Here is a 24,219-nt window from a genome sequence, read left to right on the forward strand (position 1 = left end):
TTCTTCCCTGCCCCGCCAGCCCGCCTGGTCGGAGCCATGCCCTGGCCGGTGGTGCCTTCCGTTGGGGCGGGGTGGTGCCGCTGCTCCCCTGCCCTGGCTAACCGAGGGGCCGGGAGCAACCGGAGGCTGTGGAACGGCTGCCTGGGTTGCACCACGCGGTCCTCCCTGGATGACTTCACCGCGGAGGGGCCTGGGCTCAGCTCTGCCCTGGGTCCCCCACCGCAGCGCTCCCACCTGCCCTGAGCTAACAGGAGGGGCAGGGAGCCCGGTCCGCGTGGTCGCCCGACGAGCGGAGAGGCAGAGAGCCAAAGGGGGCCCAAAGCCGGGAGGCAGTGGAGCTGGGCGTGAACGGGGGAGGCTCAGCTAAACCTCCCCGGCCTCAGCCTCCGTGCTGCCGGTCCAACGCCGCTCGCCTCCTCTCTGCGTCTTCTCGTCACCGCTCGCCGCTCCTTCTCTCTCCGCAGCTCTTCTCTCCTTCGCCGCCCGAGCCGAGTGAACTGAGGCCGGGCCGGGCCCTAAATAAATACCCAGCCAGCGGACCAGAGGGAAGACTGCCTCCCCGAGGTCCGCCAGCTGGCCCGGCCCCACCCCCCAGCCGGCTGATTGGCCGGCCGGAATTCAAATCGATTGGATGCTGGCTGCCCGGCTGAGACCGAGTCAGCCAGCATACCGGCCGCCGCGCCTGCCCTGCCCCCCGCGCCTCCCGGCAGCAAACCAGGCTCCCGGTAAGTCGGGCGCCCACGCTTTCTACCAGTGTTTTAAAGTGTTTTTATATATGTATTTATGTTTTTAATCCACTCCGAGCCTGCTTGTGGGGAGAGTGAACTATAAATAAAATAAAATAAGTTTCTTACTTAAGTCTAAAATAGACACTTTCTTTCACAAAATGCTACAGGAGGCACACATGTTCACACGAGATTAAATCTGATGGGGGTATAAATAGACATGCCCAACAGAAGCCGAAGTGGGGATGACATGCACAGAGAAGAAGACAACCAAACAGGAGAAGTAGGGTTGCCACCCCCCAGTGGGGATGGAAGATCCCCTGCTTCCAGTCTCCATCCCATCCTACCACTCACCCGATAGGTGGGGGGAAAGACACAGAAACAGGTCTTCCAGGGCACACTCCTGGCATGGCATGACAGAGTCACTTCAAGGAGTGACGTTATCATGCAGGATCTGAGAATGCTCCTGGCCTTTGCGCCGGGCCATTTCTTAAAGGATCAGCCCATTGGGGGCCCAAAGCAGCCTGGCACAATGTCCAGGAGTAGTTCCAGAGCCTGCACAATGATGTCACTCCCAGAAATGATGTCACTGCATTGCACCAGAAGTGTGCACATGCTTTGCACACATGGAATGACATCCTAAAGGTAAGTGATAGGTTCCCCTCCTCCTCCTAGGAAGGTACATGGCAACCCTAAGAAGAAGTCCAAGAGGGCAAAGAGGGATAATGCTGCTCTAGCGCTCCCTAGGCACCACTGCCTCACAGATGATCCAGAGTAGAGATGGGCACAAACCAGAAAAAAATGAACTGTGAGGTTCATGGTTTGTCACATTTCACGAACCACAAACCACAAACTTTCATGAACCTGCCCCGGTTCACAAACTGGTTCATCTGGTTCATGAAAATGTCACATCCAGATCAGCAAAATATCACTTCCAGGTCAGAAGGTCACTTCCGGGCCAGCAGAAGACCACTTCCGGGTCAGCAGAAGGTCTGAAGGAAGTCCATCCTCTGCTGCCTAGGAAACTGATTGATCAGTGCCAGGCTGTCTGCAGTGACGAACCAAAAAATGAACCAAACAAACCAGCCTAAGGTTCATGGCGGTTCGTCAGAAATGGGCTCTGACAAACCGCTGGTTCACGAACCACGAACCAGCCTGGTTTGTGATGAATTTTGGTTCGTATTTCGGTTCATGCCCATCTCTAATCCAGAGTTCCTGTTTACAGGATCCTGGATCCTTCTCCTGTGAGCTTTTAGTTGTGTGAAGGCACCAGTCGCTGGTTCTGCCTTCATAATTGCCTGCCCACTTTCCTGAAGGACATGGTATGCTCTTGATCCATTGGTTGCTTCTGCTATAGTACCCTCAGAAGCCACAACAGAGAATCGTACATTTAAGGATCTGTGTCTGAAAGGAATCCTGTCATGAAGTGAAAAGATGGCCCGTCCCTGGCTGTTTTCACATGGCTAAACCCACCAGAAAAATGCACAAAACTCATGGTATGACAGTGTCTTCACAGCGCAATTTCCCGCTTACCGGTGTGATTTCTGACACCATCACGCCTTTAAATGGGAAATCGCGCTATGAAGATGCCATTGTGCTGCGAGTTTTGTGCGATTTCCCGGAGACATTAGCAGCCATGTGAAAATGGCCATTATCAAATGGAGTAACATGGCATTGAAGTGACAGCAAATCAGGATATAAAAATTGGTGGGCAAACAGAAAACAAAAATGGTTTATCTGAGGGAATCTATCAGTCTCATTTTTTAAATTCCATACTTGTTATAAGTTTAGAGTTGGGTACATGCAGGGCTTTTTTTCTGGGAAAAGAGGTGATGGAACTCAGTGGGTTGTCCTCGGAGAAAATAGTCACGTGGCTGGCAGTGCTGCACGGAGGGCAATCTCAACTCCCCTCTGTCTGGAGATCAGGGGGTGGGGCCACAGGCCATGTGACCATTTTCAAGAGGGTCTGGAACTCCGTTCCCCCTCGTTCCTGCTGAAAAAAAGCTCTGGGTACATGACTATTCCCTTCTCCATTTGACCCTCACAACTGCCTTGTGAGGGAGGATAGACTGAGAGAGAGAGAGAGAGAGAGAGAGAGAGAGAGAGAGAGAGAGAGAGATTGATCCAATGACCTTCACAGATGAATGCAGATTAAAATCTGCTGCTCCTAAATTTGAACCCAGTTTGCAAATTTGAAACTTGTCAAAATGCCAAGATACACTTCTAGCCTTTGAAGTAACCCCTGGGTAGGGGTGTGCAAGCCAAAAATTTTCGGCTATAGCCGAAAGTAGAAAGCCGAAAGAAGATTCTCTATCGTTAAAGCCGAAAGCCGAAACAAGAATCTCTTTCGGCTTTCGGCTTTCGGGATTCTTTCGGCATTATTTCGGCATTCTTTCGGCTTTTTTCTATGGGAAAATGCCTCCGTCTTCCAGGACGCCTGGAGGAGGCATTTTCCCACCGAATAAGCCCAAAATTGGTGGGGACCTTCCTCTAACCCTTCTCTAACAACCACCCAAGTTTCAGACAGATTGGACTTTGGGGGGCCATGTTATGGCCCCCCAAAGCAGGTCCCCCCATCCTCCCATAAGAAAGCGAAGGAGCAGCATATTGTTAGCATGCTGCTGCTGATCTTTCTTCATTATTTCCTATGGGGAAAAAATGAAGAGGCAGGCTTCCTTTGCCAGGGGTGGCATTTTGCATGCAAAATGCCCCCCAGCCCTCAGGGGCCCTTCTCCCACCCCTCCTCCCACCCCCCACCAAGGCTCAGCCTGCTCCCACTTGGGGGGGCCATTTCATGGCCTCCCCAAGTAGGTGCTCTAATCTCTACCACTGACAGCTGGGGGAGGCTTGTGTTGCCAGGGGTGGCATTTTGCATGCAAAATGCCCCCCAACCCTCTGGGGCCCTTCTCCCACCCCTCCTCCCACCCCCCACCAAGGCTCAGCCTGCTCCCACTTGGGGGGGCATTTCATGGCCTCCCCAAGTAGGTGCTCTGCTCTCATCTCTACCACTGACAGCTGGGGGAGGCTTGTGTTGCCAGGGGTGGCATTTTGCATGCAAAATGCCCCCCAGCCCTCTGGGGCCCTTCTCCCACCCTTCCTCCCACCCCCCACCAAGGCTCAGACTGCTCCCACTTGGGGGGGGCCATTTCATGGCATCCCCAAGTAGGTCCTCTCAGCCCCTAAAGTCCACCCCTTACAGCCCCACACAAACCCAATTCCCCCCCAGCTGCCACACACAGACCCAAATCCCCACATTATCCCCTCACAGACCCAAATCCACCCCCACCTGCCCTACACCCATAACCCCAGGAACAGGCTGGCAAAGGCCAGCCCTCTCCCTTTGTTCCCTATGCTGGGAACTTCTAAACTCTCTTTCCCTGGGCAATTCTGCACAGCCCAGGGGTGCCACAATGGTGGGCACACTTCTGAGTGCCAGCTGGTCCCTGTGAAAGAGCACCTGAACCACAGACACCCTCCCTCAAATTCCCCCACCACCTACAGAGATGGCTGGCCAGCCAGCCCCATTGTTCCCTATGATGGGAACCAACTGCACAACAAAGAATAAAACAAGAACAACACAAAATAAAGTTTTTAAAAAAATATATTCTCCCTTCCAAAGTACAAGTAGGCAAAGCATTATGACACATTACACCAGCAGTCCCCCACACAGAAAAATTAAAACAAAACTCACTTAACATCAGAGAATCACAAAGCATGATTCCTGTCAAAAACACTTTATTTCTTGAACAGCTTTAGGTTACACAGCAGGGGGGAACACCAAAGGGCATGGCAGCACTATCTTACACAAAAATAACACAACTCACTTCACATTAAAGAATCACCCCAAAAAATTGCTGTCAAAAGCACTTTATTTCTGTAACTGCTTTAGGTTACACAGTAGGAAGGCACCACAGAGCAGGAAAGCAGTGTTCTACACAAAAATAACACAACTCACTTCACATCAGAGAATCACACAAACACAATTGCTGTCAAAAACGGTGAAGTGGGTTGTATTATTTTTTGTAGTACATTGCTATCATGCCCTGTTGTGCCCTCCTACTGTGTAACCTAAAGCTGTTCAAGAAATAAAGTGTTTTTGCCAGGAATTGTGTTTTTGTGATTCTCTGATGTTAAGTGAGTTGTGTTATTTTTGTGTAAGATAGTGCTGCCATGCCCTTTGGTGTTCCCCCCTGCTGTGTAACCTAAAGCTGTTCAAGAAATAAAGTGTTTTTAACAGGAATTGTGCTTTGTGATTCTCTGATGTGAAGTGAGTTGTGTTATTTTTGTGTAAGATAGTGCTGCCATGCCCTTTGGTGTTCCCCCCTGCTGTGTAACCTAAAGCTGTTCAAGAAATAAAGTGTTTTTGACAGGAATCATGCTTTGTGATTCTCTGATGTTAAGTGAGTTTTGTTTTAATTTTTCTGTGTGGGGGACTGCTGGTGTAATGTGTCATAATGCTTTGCCTACTTGTACTTTGGAAGGGAGAATATAATTTTTTTAAAACTTTATTTTGTGTTGTTCTTGTTTTATTCTTTGTTGTGCAGTTGGTTCCCATCATAGGGAACAATGGGGCTGGCTGGCCAGCCATCTCTGTAGGTGGTGGGGGAATTTGAGGGAGGGTGTCTGTGGTTCAGGTGCTCTTTCACAGGGACCAGCTGGCACTCAGAAGTGTGCCCACCATTGTGGCACCCCTGGGCTGTGCAGAATTGCCCAGGGAAAGAGAGTTTAGAAGTTCCCAGCATAGGGAACAAAGGGAGAGGGCTGGCCTTTGCCAGCCTGTTCCTGGGGTTATGGGTGTGGGGCAGGTGGGGGTGGATTTGGGTCTGTGAGGGGCTAATGTGGGGATTTGGGTCTGTGTGTGGCAGCTGGGGGGGAATTGGGTTTGTGTGGGGCTGTAAGGGGTGGACTTTAGGGGCTGAGAGGACCTACTTGGGGAAGCCATGAAATGGCCCCCCCAAGTGGGAGCAGTCTGAGCCTTGGTGGGGGGTGGGAGGAAGGGTGGGAGAAGGGCCCCAGAGGGCTGGGGGGCATTTTGCATGCAAAATGCCACCCCTGGCAACACAAGCCTCCCCCAGCTGTCAGTGGTAGAGATGAGAGCAGAGCACCTACTTGGGGAGGCCATGAAATGCCCCCCCAAGTGGGAGCAGGCTGAGCCTTGGTGGGGGGTGGGAGGAGGGGTGGGAGAAGGGCCCCAGAGGGTTGGGGGGCATTTTGCATGCAAAATGCCACCCCTGGCAACACAAGCCTCCCCCAGCTGTCAGTGGTAGAGATTAGAGCACCTACTTGGGGAGGCCATGAAATGGCCCCCCCAAGTGGGAGCAGGCTGAGCCTTGGTGGGGGGTGGGAGGAGGGGTGGGAGAAGGGCCCCTGAGGGCTGGGGGGCATTTTGCATGCAAAATGCCACCCCTGGCAAAGGAAGCCTGCCTCTTCATTTTTTCCCCATAGGAAATAATGAAGAAAGATCAGCAGCAGCATGCTAACAATATGCTGCTCCTTCGCTTTCTTATGGGAGGATGGGGGGACCTGCTTTGGGGGGCCATAACATGGCCCCCCAAAGTCCAATCTGTCTGAAACTTGGGTGGTTGTTAGAGAAGGGTTAGAGGAAGGTCCCCACCAATTTTGGGCTTATTCGGTGGGAAAATGCCTCCTCCAGGCGTCCTGGAAGACGGAGGCATTTTCCCATAGAAAAGCCGAAAGAAAGCCGAAAGAATCCCGAAACGTTTCGGCTTTTTTCTTTCGGCTACCCGAAACGTTTCGGCATTCCCCGAAACGTTTCGGCATTCCCCGAAAGAAGCCGAAACACTTTTGTTTCGGCATTCTTTCGGCATTCTGAATGCCGAAACGCACATCCCTACCCCTGGGCTTTCCAACCTGCTCAACTTATTTCTGATTTTTTAAAATGTGTTCCAGATTCATTGTGTGCTAGATCATGTATGTTTAATTTATGTATTTTGTTGATGGGATGTTGTCTATGATATTTTCTTATCACAAAGGAAGGCCCCTGGACCAAAATGCATTTGGTTTTATTGGTTCCGTACATAGGGCAATAAGTTGTACTATTATACCTGTATATTCATGATTTTACTTTTATTTATATACAAGCATATAATATACATGTAGAAGCATACGATGTTTTTACTCTAGTTTATGTATTTCTAATTAAACTTTATATTGGTGTTTTTAATTCATATTTTTAGTTACTTTTTACCATTTTATTTTTTCCTACTGTTCCGGCCTCCTTAGTTTGCAAAGTTGTTGTTTTCCCCTTTTGGTTGTCCTTGCCTGGTTCATTCCCCTCAGTTAAAGCCTTTATCTTGCCAAAGTATCTTACCTTAAGTGAGTTTTTCTTGACCTCCCAAATCCTCAAAAGAACCCCTGCCTTTGACAGAATGGTCACCTTCTCTTCCTTAGTAATTGTCATTTTTCAACTTTCCCTGTGTCAAAATTGTTGGAATATAGACTGCAAGTTCTGACGTTTAGTCATTATGGGGTTAATGTTTTTACCCAGTGTGCTATTGTCTGCATTGACCTGGAAGGGAAAGCTGGCAGAGAGCCAATAGCCTAATCTAAGGGCCAAGCTACAAGTGACAAATGACACTTGAATGGCAAGTAGATTGAGTGGAGGGCAAGTGAAGAGGGAGAAATACACTTGCTGTTCAAGTGTCATTCGTCACTTGTAGCTTGGCCCTCAGATGTGTTTGTAAACTATTATTGGTCAATTGATCAGGTGATTTCCTTTTCTAGGGTCAAAAAGAAGATTGCCTTTTTAGGTGTAGCAGTTTATATTCTGCAGTGTGAAGATATAACTGATAGATTTGGTTTCTGTAGCAACCTTGTTCACCTTTCCTTTTAGGGCCAAGCTACAAGTGACAAATGACACTTGAACGGCAAGTGGATTGAGTGGAGGGCAAGTGAACAGGGAGAAATACACTTGCTGTTCAAGTAGCTTGGCCCTTTGATGTAAACGTTTCTTTAAAAGCAAACAAAGCGTCTGACTCTCTATTGATTCAAGATCCATTGCACCTCTGAATTTAAACTATTTTCACCCTTTTCCAATGAAAATTAGAGATTTTGAACTCCTAGCAACAGGTCTATAGGCTTGAGTTACTACGTAAAGCACAATGTTGCTATACAAAGAAACAACAGCAACATTGAGCAACGTAGAAACTGCTCCTGATTTTGCAAAAAATAAACTGCAAGACAGAAAATGAATGGAAACACAGCTATACATATGCTTGCTGAGAGGATCTCTGTCAATATGAAAGTTGACTTTGGAAGTAGCTTATACCTCTGCTTTCCTCCCCATCAGCCTCCATAAGGCTCCTTTCACATCCCTGTTTCTCAGGCTGTAGATCAGAGGGTTGAGCATGGGAGTAACAATACCATAAAAAACACCCACTACCTTTTCCCTGTCTGAGAACGTTTTGGACTGAGGTTTCAGATAAGTGGCCAAGGCGGTGCCATAAAAAATGCCCACCACAGCCAAATGAGAGCCACAGGTTGATAAAGCTTTCCCCCGGCCCTGGGCTGAGCGAATGCGTAGGACAGCCAGACCAATGCGCCCATAAGTCACCAGGATGAAGGCAAAGGGGAACAGAAGTGTGAACGTACTTGTTATTAGCATGCTGAGACCATTGGAATGAGTATCAGAGCAGGCCAATTTCAACACTGCCTGGACTTCACATGTAAAATGATTCACCACATTGTGGCCGCACAAGCGTGCTGCTGGCATGCCAAAAAAGGGTACGATGGTCAAGAGGAAAGAGATAATCCAAAGGCTGACTGCCAGTATCAGGCACACCTTTCGGCTCATGATTAAACTGTAGTGTAGAGGGCTGCATATTGCCACAAAGCGGTCATAAGCCATGACAGCTAGCAAGAGGCACTCCGCCACTCCCAAAAAAAGACCAATGCTCATTTGTGCAAAACAGCTGCCCAGTGGTATAATGGGCTTCTCTTTGAAGCAGTGCACCAGCATCTGTGGGACAGTGGTGGTGACATAGCAGACGTCAATGAAGGAGAGGTTGCTGAGGAAGAAATACATGGGTGTGTGGAGGTGAGAATCCACTGCAATTAGCACTACAATGAGACCATTCCCAGCAATGGCGACTGCATACATGACCAAGAAGAGGACAAACAAGGCAGTACGCACATGGGGCTGTCTGGAGAGGCCCACAAGCACAAACTCGGTCACTGTGGTGGCGTTATCCCAATATTCCATATTTCCTGTAAAAGCAGAATTGAGAATCTTAGTACCATGTGCCTGAAATTTCATCCTAAAATGTGCTTATTCAACCTTTTGGTAAATATTAAAATGTTGAGTTAGGTAAAAATCTTTTTTTGTCATCTAGTTGGGCCCAGAGTGTAGAAAACATGCATCCAAATGCAGCTGGTATCCCTTTTTAGCCTCAACCATACCAATCTCTCCGATGCAAAACTTACAATTAAAGCTTTACGAAATAAATCTGCTTTTATCTATTAAAATCTACATCTCTAGGAAAGATATCAGATTATAGTAGGAAAGAGATCTATTGTAACCAAATGAAACTGGATAATTCATTCCAAAATGTGTTCCTTTTCTTTCCACATTCATTTGTTCCCTCTCCTTTAACAGTTTAGTTTGTACAATGGTGGTATTGGACAGTGTTGTCCAGTCATGGTTGACTGTTGAAAAACCCAACAGCAAGTGCTGTTGGGTTTCTCAAAACAAGAGACTAGCAGAGGTAGTTTGCCATGGCTTGCCTCTATATAGCAACCCTGGTCTTCTTTGGAAGAAACTACTAAGAAGGCAGACCCTGTATGGCTTCTGAGGGCCAAGCTACACATGACGAATGGCACTTGAACGGCAAGTGTATTTCTCCCTGTTCACTTGCCCTCCACTCAATCCACTTGCCGTTCAAGTGTCATTCGTCATGTGTAGCTTGGCCCTGAGATCTGATGAGATTGGATTTTCCTGGGCTACCCTGGCAAGGACAGTTTGTACAACATTGATTCAAAAATTTTGTTCAATATTGGTACAAAAGTTTGTGTATACCTTGTTGCCTCAGGTAGAAAAGTACACCATGTTTTGCAGCGGATATTGGTAAACTTCTCATACTGAGTTTGAAGTCGGTTGAGGTAATTCTGCTTCAATGAATTAATGAATGTTGACTCAGGGCCGAATCAGAAATGATTGTTTTAAAAAGTCAGTTATGGGTACCCCCAGGTGAAAAATGGGGAAAATAAGTTCCCCTTGGTGCCATTTTAGCTTGGGAATGGGAGGCAGGAACACCGCCTCCCTCACAGCTCAGTTCTGAGCCAAATTCAGCTTTTCCTCATTTTTAAAAAGACATTCCTCACAATTGATGTGTGGGTGTGGAAGGATGAGTTACATCTGGGGAACCTGGACTCAACTCTGACAAATGTCAAATCCCATTTGGCCCTTAGACGTAATGACTGCTTCAAGACAATCCTATAGAGATATACTCCAGTCTAAGCCCATTCAAATGAAAGCATTTAGACTGGAAGAACTCAGTTTAGGATTACACTGCTAGATGCTTAAGCAATAGTCTGACCATGGGAACATATGATAAATGAAGTACTTTTTTTTTTTTGAGAGCCATGGATGCACTAGGGGAATCCATTAATACCAGACAATTGTTGCTCCAACACATAGAGCTGCTGTATAATTAAAATGTAGCTTTCTTTCAAGCAGAGGTCCTTCACATCACCTATTTATTCCTTTTAAAACTTAATATGCTCAGGACTGACCCCTGGACCTGCGGCAAGGGGTGTGTGATAAAGGCTGGCATCTTTTAAGGGGGGGAGGAAGCGATTTTTTTCTTGGTTTCAATTTTGAAGTTCTTAAATAGTTTTATAAGTGGCCCTGAGCTATGTGGAAACTTGGGGTATAAATGCTTAAATAAAATAAAATAAAATAAAATAAAATAAAATAAAATAAAATAAAATAAAATAAAATAAAATAAAATAAAATAATAAGCAGATCTCTACTGCTGAACCATCATCTTAACCCTCTCGAAGAGAAAATGGGCATTCTTCCGTTCCCTCAGGGTGATGAGAAGAATTCATTTACAATTGGCTCTCAGTCCTGAACTTGCCTCTTTTGTTTAACTTAACAATCCTGCACTGAGTAATAAATATTGAGGATCTGTGTGCTCCGATCTATATGGCAACAAAGGAAATGGGGAAAAACAATAATCAGCAATTTGGTACATTTACCCACATTTGTTCTTAGGACAGCATTGTGAACTAATTAGTCCCCCACCCCCAAAGAAACACATAAACACCACAATTACATTGAATGAAGGTATTAGGAATTATTTTATTAATAATAATGGGTTACTGACAATTAATTATAGGAAAAATAGAGCAGGCACCCTAACAAGCTACCAAATGGGTTTGCTGGGGTTTGTGAAATCTCTTTCTGGCTGCAGCATTTAGCTGATAATGTAGCAAATTTTTCTTGTCTCTGCCTGCACATCAAAAACTTTACTGAGAGTCGTTGTTGATCAAAGCTGCTCCTCTGTCTGAGGACCAAGCTACAAGTGACGAATGACACTTGAACGGCAAGTGTATTTCTCCCTGTTCACTTGCCCTCCACTCAATCCACTTGCTGTTCAAGTGTCATTCGTCATGTGTAGCTTGGCCCTGAGTCAGTGTGAAGTTTCAGGCATTGACTAACAGCAATGAGAAGGTCTTCCTTCTACGGCATTTAGACTGGACAGCCCAAAGTGTTTGGTTTCAATACATCACACTATGCTACGATACCTCCGTGTGGATGTGTGTTTTGAGTGTCTCTTTCTATCTGGTATTTTATTTCTAAATACTTTGTTATTTGATTAATTTTTTAAAAAAATCACTGACCTCCTGTATTGTTAAGACTCTGATGGAATCATTCTCCTGTCCCTTTAAGATGGGGTTTCTCTACAGGTTGATCCCTGAGGCCATTTGAAGTGAAGAACAAGGTCGAAGAAGATCTTGAGCAATATGAGCACCAACTTGTGTGAATAGCTGTACAAAAAAAAAGAGTCAAGTCTCCTCATCGGTAGAACTATAGCTGGCCCAATATTCTAAGACAAGAATGCTTGCACTCTCTTAAGACAAAGAGGCATCAACTTGTCTCACAGGAACTCCAACTATTCCAAGAGCAGGGGAAGAGGACTATTTTTAACAGGAGTATTGAATAATAGGTAGGATTGTTCTATCAGTGGATCTCAGCTGTGACAAGTAACTGAAACCTCCACATACTGAACCTGTGGACTAGAGTTGTGGAATTTCATTTTCTGAAATTTTCTGTTTTAGATATAGAAATGGGTTCCTCTTATTCTCTTTTCCTCTTGCAAAAGAGAATTTTGCTTGATTTCTCATTAATTGATCTTTGGATTTTTTTTTAACCATGTGATAGAGTAGATTTCATCACCTATGGATTTCTGCCTGTTGTTCTGCCACTGCAATATGATACAGAGAGTAACAAGCAGTCCATTTCAGCAAGTCTATGCTCAGCCAAGTCCCGGCTTGTGTTTAATTGTTTCTTTAATGGCACACCTGGTTCTTAATTTCTCAGCTATGCTCAAAGTACATAAATAAATACATTACTTTGTAGAGTTCTAAAGAGAATCTTCCTTTAGAAGGAGTCCACTAGTTAATATTGTTTAACAATGCTGCATTTAATATGAAACACTCAGTTATTCTTCTCAACTGCCTACCAAATTTTGGGGAAAGTTCATACGAAACGAAAATATGTGCAATTCACAAGACTTTATCATGGGCTTGATGCCAGAATAAGAATCATACTAGAAATCCAGTTGCAAGATCTGAAAATCATACGTAAAACCTGTGAAGGGCTTATTCCTTCCCACACCCACTACTTAAGAACATGAGAATGTCAAGTTGCCTGAGGGCCAAGCTACACATGACGAATGACACTTGAACGGCAAGTGGATTGAGTGGAGGGCAAGTGAACAGGGAGAAATACACTTGCTGTTCAAGTGTCATTCGTCATGTGTAGCTTGGCCCTGAGTGTTTATCAAAGTCAATGTTGTGTATTCTGACAAGCACCCTGTCTCTGGAGTCTTAGGCAAAAGTCTTTCATAACACCTACCAGATCATTTTAATTGGAAATGCTAGGGACTGAACATGGAACCATCAGCAAAGAAGATGCTCCACCATGGAGCTGCAGTCCTTTCTCGAGGGGATGACATTGAGTTATGATCCATCTCCTAGAAGAACATAAGAAAAGCCCCGCTGCCTCAAACCAATTGTCCATCTAGTCCTGCATCCATCTCAGCAGCCATTCAAATGTCAGAAAAGGCCCATATGCAAACCTGAGACTACCTGTACTTCCCCTGTTCAGGAAATTATATCTGGCCTCATCACTTTTTACATGGACATTGACAAGCTCACTTCCTCAGTCAGGTTTTTGCCACTTTCCCCCTAAACCTCAACTTAAAAAAATAAAAAACCCAAGTGGTGAGATGTGAATTCCAAGTTATGTCTCTAGAAAGATTTCAAAGTCTAAATGCCTCAAAATGAAATTTGGTTTCATTATCATTCACATATAACTTCTTAGATTTGTCCAAAAGGCTAATGTCACAATTATGTTTGAAATAATTAGTAGACGTAATATTAATACCTTCTAGGAAGTCCACCTAATACAATTCTGAATGAACTCAAAATCTAGGAAATATATTCTACAAATACAATGCGAAAGATTCTTATTTTCTAAATTTTTAAAAAATAAAGAGGCCTCATTTTTCTTACTTAATCTTCATCGTCTATTTTCTTGCAGCCCAGGGTTTCAAGCAAAATCCTGAATGGGTTTACCAAAGCAGTTTTATTCTATCCATGGCCATTAGTATCATTTTGTTCGGAAAATCACAGCGATCTTTGGGAGCTCCGAGGGACCACATCCCATGGAGATAATTAGCCAAGAATACTAGAGCGGAAGCTAAAATGTAGTTGCATCACTACAGTACACACTTCAGACTTAACCAGTCAATAGGGACATTTCTCTAGATGCCTCAAAATATATCCCTGAGCTCTGGTACCAGATCCCCCCTCCCGATTTTTGTATCAGGATATTATCTTCATCTTACTTTTCTTCCACGAATTAGAATTCCCAATGAAACTTTGGCTCAACAGAAATTCAAAACTTGGAAATTCCTCCACAAACAAAATACAGAAGGGACATCAAAGGAAGTTAAAATCATAATGGCCTGGTTCCTTTGGGAATTTCTTCTGCCCGATGGGATTTCTGTCAAATGGAGTTTGACTTTCTTGCATCCTCCGTTCCTCTGAGTCTCCCAATGCCCCCTCAAATGCTGGTCGTCGTGGACTGGGGACCTCAAGGAACAGCAGGGAAGGAACTGGATGTCTACAGTAGGAGAGGGAATCAAAATACCCTCTTCTATCAGTAAAAATCTTTACTGGATCCTCCCTTTCATAAGGTTATCAAAATATTTCTGCATAGCTAACAGGTTGTCTTAATAGCGATGTCCTACTGTAATATCCTGTAATGTATTCCTTTTAGGGTTGCCTTGCACAGCCTAATAACCAGCAAGAGTCCTGCGGGGGAGACATGGGAGAGCTGTCAGCAATGGTGTGGTGTCACTTCTCAGGAAGACGTGGAAGTGACGTCAGTCCTCTCTAGGAATTTCCAGAAACTCTAGTTTCTGCCTCTATATATGGAGGCTCCCTTCGGTCACCATTGGCTAGTAGTCATAGATGGACCATTGATGGACCAGTCCCCCATGAATCTGCGCAACCCTCTTTGAATGCTTTCTGTTCTCAGGGCAATCACTACCTCCCCTGGCAATGAATTTCACAGCTCAATTACTCATTGAATAAGGGTGAATTTCCTTTTTTTTCTATTATTATTTCAGTAGAACGTCTGTGGATGAGGAATTTGTGCTAAATTTACAAAGCAAGGGAGTGCTACCTATTACAATTGTAACTAACATGCATTAAGTGATCATGATGACTCTCTATGTACATATTGATTAAGAATCTAAGGAGTATCTTGCAGCGTCTGGCCAAGGTTCGCGTATTCCAGCATCCTTTGCAAAGAAGCCCAGTAGCCACAAGATAGTACACCAGGAATTGGCCAATAAACTACTGGTGGACTTGAACTTCTCACTCACCCCTGCCCTGTTAGTGTACCCTTAGTGGAGGGTGCCCTCAAGTCATAACTGTCATACGGCAAGAGACAAACAGAGGTGGTTTTCTATTGCTTTCCTCTGCAACTCTGGTCTTTGTTGGAGGTCTCCCATCCAAGTACTAACCAAGGCTGACCTTGATTAGTTTCTGAGATCGGATGAGATCAGGCTCCCCTGGACTGTCCAAGTCAGGGCCTTATCACAGTGAAATTTCTAAACTCATTTGGAGGAATGAAATCAAGATCCTAATGTCATCGGCCTATCCCTTTACCCACCCAAGCACATTCCTAGAAGAGAATACTGGCAGGGTGGTGAACACATCACATAGCCATCGCCCTTCCCCCCTAAATGGAAAATAATGTCAAGAGTTTGCCATTTTAAAACATTGTTTTAAAAATATTACTTTAAAATATTAGTTTAAAAATTCCTTGTTGTAGAATGCCATTAATTAAGAACATATGACGTTCTTAATTAATGGCTGAAAAAAGCACAAACACAATGCTTCTAAATTTAGACTGGATAGTACTTCACCTGGTAATTTGATTGACAATAAGCTGGACCTTACTTAGAGAAGAAAGTATTTAATGCACTTTTGATTTAATTGCACACAGTGTTTTGTTAATATCAACAGAGTACCGCTGAAAGGGTTCTGATTCCAGTATGACCTTTTAATTTTTCTTTCTCTTTCTCAGGGCCAAGCTACACATGACGAATGACACTTGAACAGCAAGTGTATTTCTCCCTGTTCACTTGCCCTCCACTAAATCCACTTGCCATTCAAGTGTCATTCGTCATGTGTAGCTTGGCCCTTAGTCTTAAAAGGATGTTACCATTCATCATGTTGAAAGCCATTCTATGAACTCTTAATGTCTGCTGAACTCCAAACCATTAAAGAAATGAATGAATGAATGAATGAATGAATGAAAGTTCTGCTCAGTCCCATTTTTATTTCACCCTTCCTCTAAGGAGTTCAGAGTTGTGTGTGTAGTTATTCCTTCCTCCATTTGACCCACACAAAAACATTGTAAGGGATGAGGATCGGAGAGCCAAGCTACAAGTGATGCCTGACACATGTTGGACACTTGTCAGCTTCCCTCAAGTCTTGATGGGAAATGTAGGCATCCTGGTCTTGCAGCTGTAATGGAGAGCCAAGCTGCAAGACCAGGACGTTTACATTTCCCATCAAAACTTGAGGGAAGCTGACAAGTGTCCAACCTGTGTAAGGCGTCACTTGTAGTTTGGCTCTAAGAGAAAGAAAGAGAGACAGTAATTGGTGCAATGAGCTTTATGGCTGAGTGAGGATTAAAAACTGCAGCTCCCGAATCTTAACTTTCAATATGAAACTTGTCAGAATGCAAGAGTACATGAACTGCTAATATCAATTTCTTCTATGAAGCCTTTCATGTAACCTCTCAGTTCTTGCCCTCAGCTGGAACAAAGACTACATACACACAACTGCTTTTGTTTTCATCCTCGGTATGCTTGAATGTCTTCCCTTTGCCATCCTTTTCCAACTTTCCAGGGTCAAAACTCAGATTTTGAACTCCTTGGGGCAGAGTCACAAGATTTTGCTACAATGTAAAGCACAGTGGTGCTATAATTAGCATCAACAACATTGAGCAAAATAGAAATTACTTGTAGGATCACAGAAACACCACTATATATATGCTTGCTGAGAGAATGCCTTTCAGTATAGACTTTGACAAGGGAAGCAGTTTATTCCTCTAGTTTCCTGCCCATCAGCCTCCATAAGGCTCCCTTCACATCCCTGTTTCTCAGGCTGTAGATCAAGGGATTGAGCATTGGAGTGACAACTCCATAAAAAGCACCCACTACCTTTTCTCTGTTTGAGAACATTTTGTTCTGAGGCCTCAGGTAAATGGCCAAGGTAGTGCCATAAAAAACGCCCACCACAGCCAAATGAGAGCCACAGGTTGATAAAGCCTTCCCCTGGCCTTGGGCTGAGCGGATGCTCAGGACAGCCAGACCAATGCGCCCATACGTCACCAGGATGAAGGCAAAGGGGAACACAAGAGTTAACGTACTTGTTATCATTATGATAAGACCAGTGGTGTAAGTGTCAGAGCAGGCCAATTTCAACACTGCCTGGAGCTCACATACAAAATGATTCACCACATTGTGGCCACAGAAATGCAGTGTTGGCATGCTAAAAAAGGGTACAATGGTCAAGAAGAAAGCGCTGACCCACAGGCTGACTGTCACTATCAGGCACACCTTTTGGCTCATAAGTAAACTGTAGTGTAGAGGGCTGCAAATTGCCACAAAGCGGTCGTAAGCCATGACTGCCAGTAAGAGGCACTCAGCTGTTGCCAAAAAAAGAGCGATGTTGATTTGTGCAAAGCACCTGCCAAAGGAAACAGTGCGCCTGTCTGTGAAGCAGAGTGCCAGCATCTGTGGGACGGAGTTAGAGATAAAGCAGACGTCGATGAAGGACAGGTTGCTGAGGAAGAAATACATGGGTGTGTGGAGGTGAGAATCCACCGCAATCAGCACCAGAATGAGACCATTCCCAGCAATGGCGACTGCGTACATGACCAAGAAGAGGACGAACAAGGCAGCACGCACTTGGGGCTGTCTGGGGAAGCCCCCGAGCACAAACTCAGTCACTGTGGTGGCGTTATCCCGATCTTCCATATTTCCTGTGAGAGGAAAATCAAAGATCGTAGTAGCATCTCCATGACATTTCATCCTAAAACATGCTTGTTCATCCTTTTGTTAAATACTATAATGGAGAATTAGGTAAAAATCTTTTTTAGGCATCAAGTTGTACCCAGAGTGTAGAAAACATGCATACAAATGCAGCTGGTATCCCTTTTCTGCCTCAACCACACCAATCTCTCCAATGCAAATCTGACAATTAAAGCTTAATGAAATGAATCTGCTTTTATCTATTAAAATCTGCATCTCTAGCAAAAGCATACTGATGTTAGGAAAGATATCAGCTTATGGTGGGAAAGAGATCTATTGTAACCAAATGAAACTGGATAATTCATTCCAAAATGTGTTCCTTTTCTTTCCACATTCATTCGTTCCCTCTCCTCTAACAGTTTAGTTTGTACAACAGTGGTGGTGGAAGGTGCTGTCAAGTCATGGCTGACTTATGGCTAGAGATGGGCACGATCCCAAAAATATTAACGATCCAAGCTGATTGTGGATCGGCACCAGCGACGATCCCCAATACACGATCCACACCGGTCATCTCCCGTTGCCAATCCGTGGATCCTGGATGCAAAAGCGGACAGGCACCCTGCTGTTCCCAGCGATACAGGAACGGTGGGTGATGCCGGCGGCATCTGTGTTTGTGTTTGGCCATCTGTGTTTGGCCATCAGAACTGCCTATCAGGGTTTGTAGGGATGAGATTGGAGTGCCCGTGGCTACAGAACACCCCCTTCCCGCTCCCTCCCCTGGGTGTCTTCTCCCAACTGGTGACTGCTTTGCTGCTCCATGGTTGGAAGGAAGCCCTGCTGATCAAGGAAAGCTGGACTTCCATTCGGGTTTCCAGGGCGACAGAAGGAGGGCAAACAGAGCTCAGGCATTCCCCTGGCTCCATTGCCAGGGGAATAGATTGGTGGTGCCTGAATGTCTGGCTTCCCGATCCGAGCATGATCCAGCCCCGATCCAGCCCACCTCCCGATCACTGGATCATTGGCTGTGGCCGATAACAATCCGCTGATCCATGATCACGCGATCGCCATTATCGTGGGTTTTTTGGGATCATAATGTGGATCGTGCCCATCTCTACTTATGGCAACCTCTTCCTGGGTTTCTTACGGCAAGAGGCTAGCAGAGGTGGTTTGCCATGGCCTGCCTCTGCATAGCAACCCTGGTCTTCTTTGAAGGGCTCCCAACCAAAGAAGACTCTGCATGGCTACCGACATCAAATGAGATCAGACTTGGCTGGGCTTTCCAGGCAAGGATAGTTTGTACAATATTGGTACAAAAATTTTATACAGTACTGGTACAAAATTTTGTGTACACCTTTTTGTAAGTTATACACTATTGGTACAAAAGTCTGTGTGCACCTTGTTGTCTCAGGTAGAAAAGAACACCACGTTTTGCAGAGAATATGGGTAAGTTTCTCATACTGTGTTTGAAGTTGGTTGGAGGTGTCAGTCCCTGGCCGGTAGATCCCTCAGCCCTTCTGCAGTGAATACATATTGGTTCCAGTAGAAAAGCTTTATTCAGGATTCTTACAGTTCAGGTCTGAACTCCATCATGGAGCTTGGCAGAAGTGATAAATCAAAACATAGAGGCTATGATATACTTGAAATTTCCGGTGCCCCAGCAACTGTGGGCCAAGCTACACATGACGAATGACACTTGAACGGCAATACACTTGCTGTTCAAGTGTCATTTGTCATGTGTAGCTTGGCCCTGTTTTGGTGCTCAAGATTACATGAGTTCTGTGGGAACCCTTTATAGTTATGGCTAGACAATCAATATACAATAACATCTTCCCAGCATCAGGGCAAAATAGCTAGAGCTGGCATCTGGATGCTCCAAAGTTGCTTCTAACTAGAAGATGCATGTTAATGAGATAGTATGAGAGGCCCTGTGTGGGTCTGAAAAAGCAATAATTATAATATGGAGAGAGCATGGTTAATCTGGCTAAAGGAAAGAATACAACAGGTTAGCATTAACGCATTGTAACTTCAGCATACTGTGGTATCGGTGACATAAACAAACAAACATGGCAGGGCTGTACACAGACATGACAGGGGGAAATAACTTCCCCTCGGTGCCATTTTAGCTTGAGAATATCGGGAGGCAGGAGGACCTCTTCCCGCACAGCTCAGGGCCAAGCTACACATGACCAATGACACTTGAACAGCAAGTGTATTTCTCCCTGTTCACTTGCCCTCCACTCAATCCACTTGCCGTTCAAGTGTCATTCGTCATGTGTAGCTTGGCCCTCAGTTCTGACCCAAACTGGGGCTGTTTCCACACTACTCACCTTCATCCAGAACGGGGTGCAACGCCGTGAAAAAACCACAGAAGATAGCTTCTTCTTGCTCGAGTTTTGCATGACATCACGCAAAACTCGCACGAGAAGATGCTACCTTCTGCGGTTTTTTCATAACATTGCACCCCGTTCCGGAAATGGGGAAATGGCCTAGGCTTTCTCTAATTTTTAAAGAGACATTCCTCACAGCGGTTGCATGGGTACAGAAGGGAAAGTTACACCTGGGGAGCTAGGAATAAACTCTTAAACAACTGTGACATCCAGGTTGGCCCTAAGGGCCAAGCTACACATGACGAATGACACTTGAACGGCAAGTGGATTGAGGGCCAAGCTACACATGACGAATGACACTTGAACAGCAAGTGTATTTCTCCCTGTTCACTTGCCCTCCACTCAATCCACTTGCCGTTCAAGTGTCATTCGTCATGTGTAGCTTGGCCCAGAGTGGAAGGCAAGTGAACAGGGAGAAATACACTTGCCGTTCAAGTGTCATTCGTCATGTGTAGCTTGGCCCTAAGACTTAATGATTGCTTCAGCAGAGTCCTATAAAGATGTATTCCAAATTCATTCAAATTAAAGGATTTAGACTGAAGAACTCAGTTTAGGATTACGCTGCTAGATGCTTAAGCAATAGTCTGATATATGATAATAAATAAAGTACTTTTTTCACGAGAGCCATGGATGCTCTGGTGGAATCCATTAATACCAGACAAATGTTCCAACACATAAGGATGCTGTATACTTAAACTCCTGCTTTCTTTCGAGCAGACATCTTTCAAACTGCGTGACTGTTCCTGGAGCCTTTTAAAACTCAATATGCTCTGGAATAATTAATTAATATAGAAAAACGAGAGTGGGCACCCAGCAAGCTATCAAGTGAGTTTGCCAGTGTTTGTAAAATCTCTCCCTGGCTCCAGCACTTAGCTGTCAATTTAGCACATTTTTGCTTGTCTCTGCCTGTGCATCAAAAACTTTACTGAGAGATGCTGTTGATCAAAGGGAGCCCAAAGTGTCTGGATTCGATGCATTACCCTATCCTAAGATACCTCAGTGTGTGTGTGTGTGTGTTTTGGGTGTCTCTATCTGGTATTTTATTTCTACTAGTTGTGTGTTTATTGTCTTAGCCATAGGGCATAACAACTCAAACAAGAAAACAGTAAAACAAAAAGCATGACAATATATAACAATTAAGTAAACATGGACAGTAAAAATCAATGGCTTACAGTGAGTCCCAAGCTCAGTCTAATTTTCCTTGCTGCTAACACAAATAAAGCCACTCTCTTGGAGATGTAGGGATCAATGTCTGAAAGTAAAATTATACAGTTTGGAGATACTGTGACACCACAGAATGATAGGGATAATGAACCTTTGTCTGGGGACTTCATGCCATGGGCACCTCAGAATGTAATGTACCACATCATCCACTTCCCCCATGTTAGGCAAGTTATTTTATTTCTAAATACTTTGCTGTTCGATTAATTTTTTTAAAAAAACACTGACCTCCTGTGTTGTTAAGACTTTGATGGAATCATTCGCCTGTTCCTTTATGACAGGGTTTCTCCACAGGTTGATCTCTGCAGCCATTTGAAGTGAAGAAAAAGGTCCAAGAAGATCTTGAGCAATATGAGCATGAAATTGTGTGAACAGCTGTAAAAAAAAAAAGTCTCCTCATTGTTGGACTAGTGGGAAATGTAGGCGTACTGGTCATGCAGCTTGGCTCTCCGACTGCTGTCCAACAGACTTTTCAACTGTCACTTGTCCAACATTCCACCAAGCTGCCTACATTTCCCATCAAAACTTGAGGGAAGCTGACAAGTGTCCAACCTGTGTCAGGCGTCACTTGTAGTTTGGCCCTCAGACAGGAATGGTGGCACCCTCTTAAGACAAAGTGACATCAACTTGTCTTACAATAACTCTGACTATTCCAAGAGCAGAGGAAGAGGACTATTTTTAACAGGAGTATTGAATAATAGGTGGGATTGGTCTATCGGTGGATGCTAGCTGTGACAGGTAACGGAAACCTCCACATTCTGAACCTCTGGACTAGCGTTGTTACTGGGAGTGGAATTTCTTTTTCTGAAATTTCCTATTTTAGATACAGCAATTGGTTCCTCTTATCTTTTTTTACCTCTTGCAAAAGATGATCTGCTTTGATTTCTCATTCATTTATCTTTGGGGATTTTTAACCATGTGAAAGTGCAGATTTCTGTCTGTTGTTCTGCCACTGTAATATGATACATGCAGTCCATTTCAGCAAGTCTATGCTCAGACAAGTCCTGGGTTGTGTTTAGTTGTTTCTTTAATAGCACACCTGGTTCTTAATTTTTCAACTGTGCTCAAAATATATAAATAAATATGTTACTTCTTAGAGATCTAAATAGAAACTTTGTCTTCATGAGGAAGGAGTAATTGATTCAAAACTGACTCAAATTCCTAAAAAGAGGAACAGAAACGAATTCCTGAATTTCAGGGAGAAATTTCAGCAGAGGAATTAAGAGATTCCACTTAACAACCCTACTTGGGGCACCCGCCATGGAGTACAAAGAACCTGATGTAACATCTTAAATTGATCTCCAAAGCTGATGCAATGACTGTCAAGTATTATCTTTGCTCTCTCTTCTGAAAAGGGATGTTAGATTTTGTGATGCAGAGGGGTTTAAGGACCTATTCTTGCTTTGTGTCTGTACAGAATCATTTTACATTAAATCCTACCAAATTTCCTTTCTTATTTTTAATTTTTTTTTTTGGCAACATGAAAAAGTGTTCTGGAGAACACAAAAGCTTGCACTTTGTTAAGTGCCATATGGGTGATCTCAATAAAAGGTTCTATGAAGATTGTGTTCTGGGTTACTGTATAGTTATTGTTATGGCTTTCTTGTAGTCTGCCTGGGGGCATCAAGTACTGGAAAGGGAATGCTAAAATAGGTGGAAATTAAGTCTGGTTCAGCAGAACTCTTAATATTAGCCCATTTTTTCTCACGATTAACATCCTTTCTATAAGCAATGGTGTTCCTAATGACTCAGGGCCAAGCTACACATGACGAATGACACTTGAACGGCAAGTGAATTGAGTGGAGGGCAAGTGAACAGGGAGAAATACACTTGCCATTCAAGTGTCGTTCGTCATGTGTAGCTTGGCCCTCAGTGCCAAGGCACAGATCTAAGCACAATTGAAGTAGCATCTAGTTTTTGGGCAAAGCCATCTAAGCTGTTTATGATGGACATTCACATTACAGATCTTGTTACATCTAAGAAAATACAAGAAGTCATGCTCTTTTCTCTGCAAAATGCTTTCTTTACCACTTAACATTAAATTTTTCATCCAAATCTAAGGCAGCTCCTTGGTATAAACTAATCAAATTTGACCATTTAAGATCTCCCTACCTAGCCAGTATTTCTCATTACAACCTCAGAACTTCACTGCTCTGAACTTTTAGATGATGCAGGCAGCTCTTTTGGCAGGGCGTTATTCTCGCACCCCTATGGAACATCGCACCTGCATTTGTGGATTACCTACAGTGGAGAACCTTTCCCGCTACCTACTTCATTGTCCATTATATAGTGTACCCAGAGCTAAATTCTTGGCCAGAATCCTATCAGTCACAAACACGTATTCTGAAATTGAGAAGATTGTGTTTTTGTTATCTGACGTTGATAATCATGTGTTCTATAGAGTCTCTCAGTTTGCACTCACAGCCAAAAAGATAAGATCTAAGGTGGTACTGAATGAGGCTGTTTCGTGACTCCTGGGATAGTTTGGCATACTGTATTGTTTTATAAATGCAGAGGAGTTAGCCGTGTTAGTCTGTAGTAGCAAAATCAAAAAGAGTCCAGTAGCACCTTTAAGACTAACCAATTTTATTGTAGCATAAGCTTTCAAGAATCACAGTTCTCTTCGTCAGATGCATGGGACCTATGCATCTGACAAAGAGAACTGTGATTCTCGAAAGCTTATGCTACAATAAGCTTGGTTAGTCTTAAAGGTGCTACTGGACTCCTTTTGTATTGTTTTAATTAATTTTAGTAACCTATATAAACTCTGATAAATGATTTAATTGTTTATTAGTCCATGTTTGGTGAATTGTGACGGCCTATGGCTATAGACAATAAACTCTTTTGACTTTGATATTAAATTTGTCCATTCCTTGTCACTATAACACAATCATCAACAAAACGATTTCCCACCATGCTATGTATTCTGCATCGAATGGATATATACTCTATATATACTGCTTATTTAAGTTCTGCTGAATTCAAAGAGGCTTCCTTTAAGATATGGATGAGATTTTATGATATGATCCCCATCATACTTACAAGGAACAAAGAAGACCCATGGTATTTAGTGAGACTTCCTTC

At 44.1% G+C, this 24,219-nt stretch overlaps 2 protein-coding genes across 2 annotated transcripts; both read right to left on the bottom strand.

Moving 5' to 3' along the window:
• Window positions 1-8,007: 8,007 nt before the first annotated feature.
• Window positions 8,008-8,946, bottom strand: LOC129346463 (olfactory receptor 13H1-like). The gene has a single exon (XM_055003815.1). It carries the CDS (start codon window positions 8,944-8,946, stop codon window positions 8,008-8,010), a length of 939 nt encoding a protein of 312 aa, XP_054859790.1.
• A 7,648-nt stretch (window positions 8,947-16,594) lies between these two features.
• Window positions 16,595-17,533, bottom strand: LOC129346465 (olfactory receptor 13H1-like). The gene has a single exon (XM_055003816.1). It carries the CDS (start codon window positions 17,531-17,533, stop codon window positions 16,595-16,597), a length of 939 nt encoding a protein of 312 aa, XP_054859791.1.
• Window positions 17,534-24,219: the final 6,686 nt, after the last annotated feature.

Source organism: Eublepharis macularius, chromosome 19 (assembly GCF_028583425.1).
Source record: "Eublepharis macularius isolate TG4126 chromosome 19, MPM_Emac_v1.0, whole genome shotgun sequence".
NCBI classification, from domain to species: domain Eukaryota; kingdom Metazoa; phylum Chordata; class Lepidosauria; order Squamata; family Eublepharidae; genus Eublepharis; species Eublepharis macularius.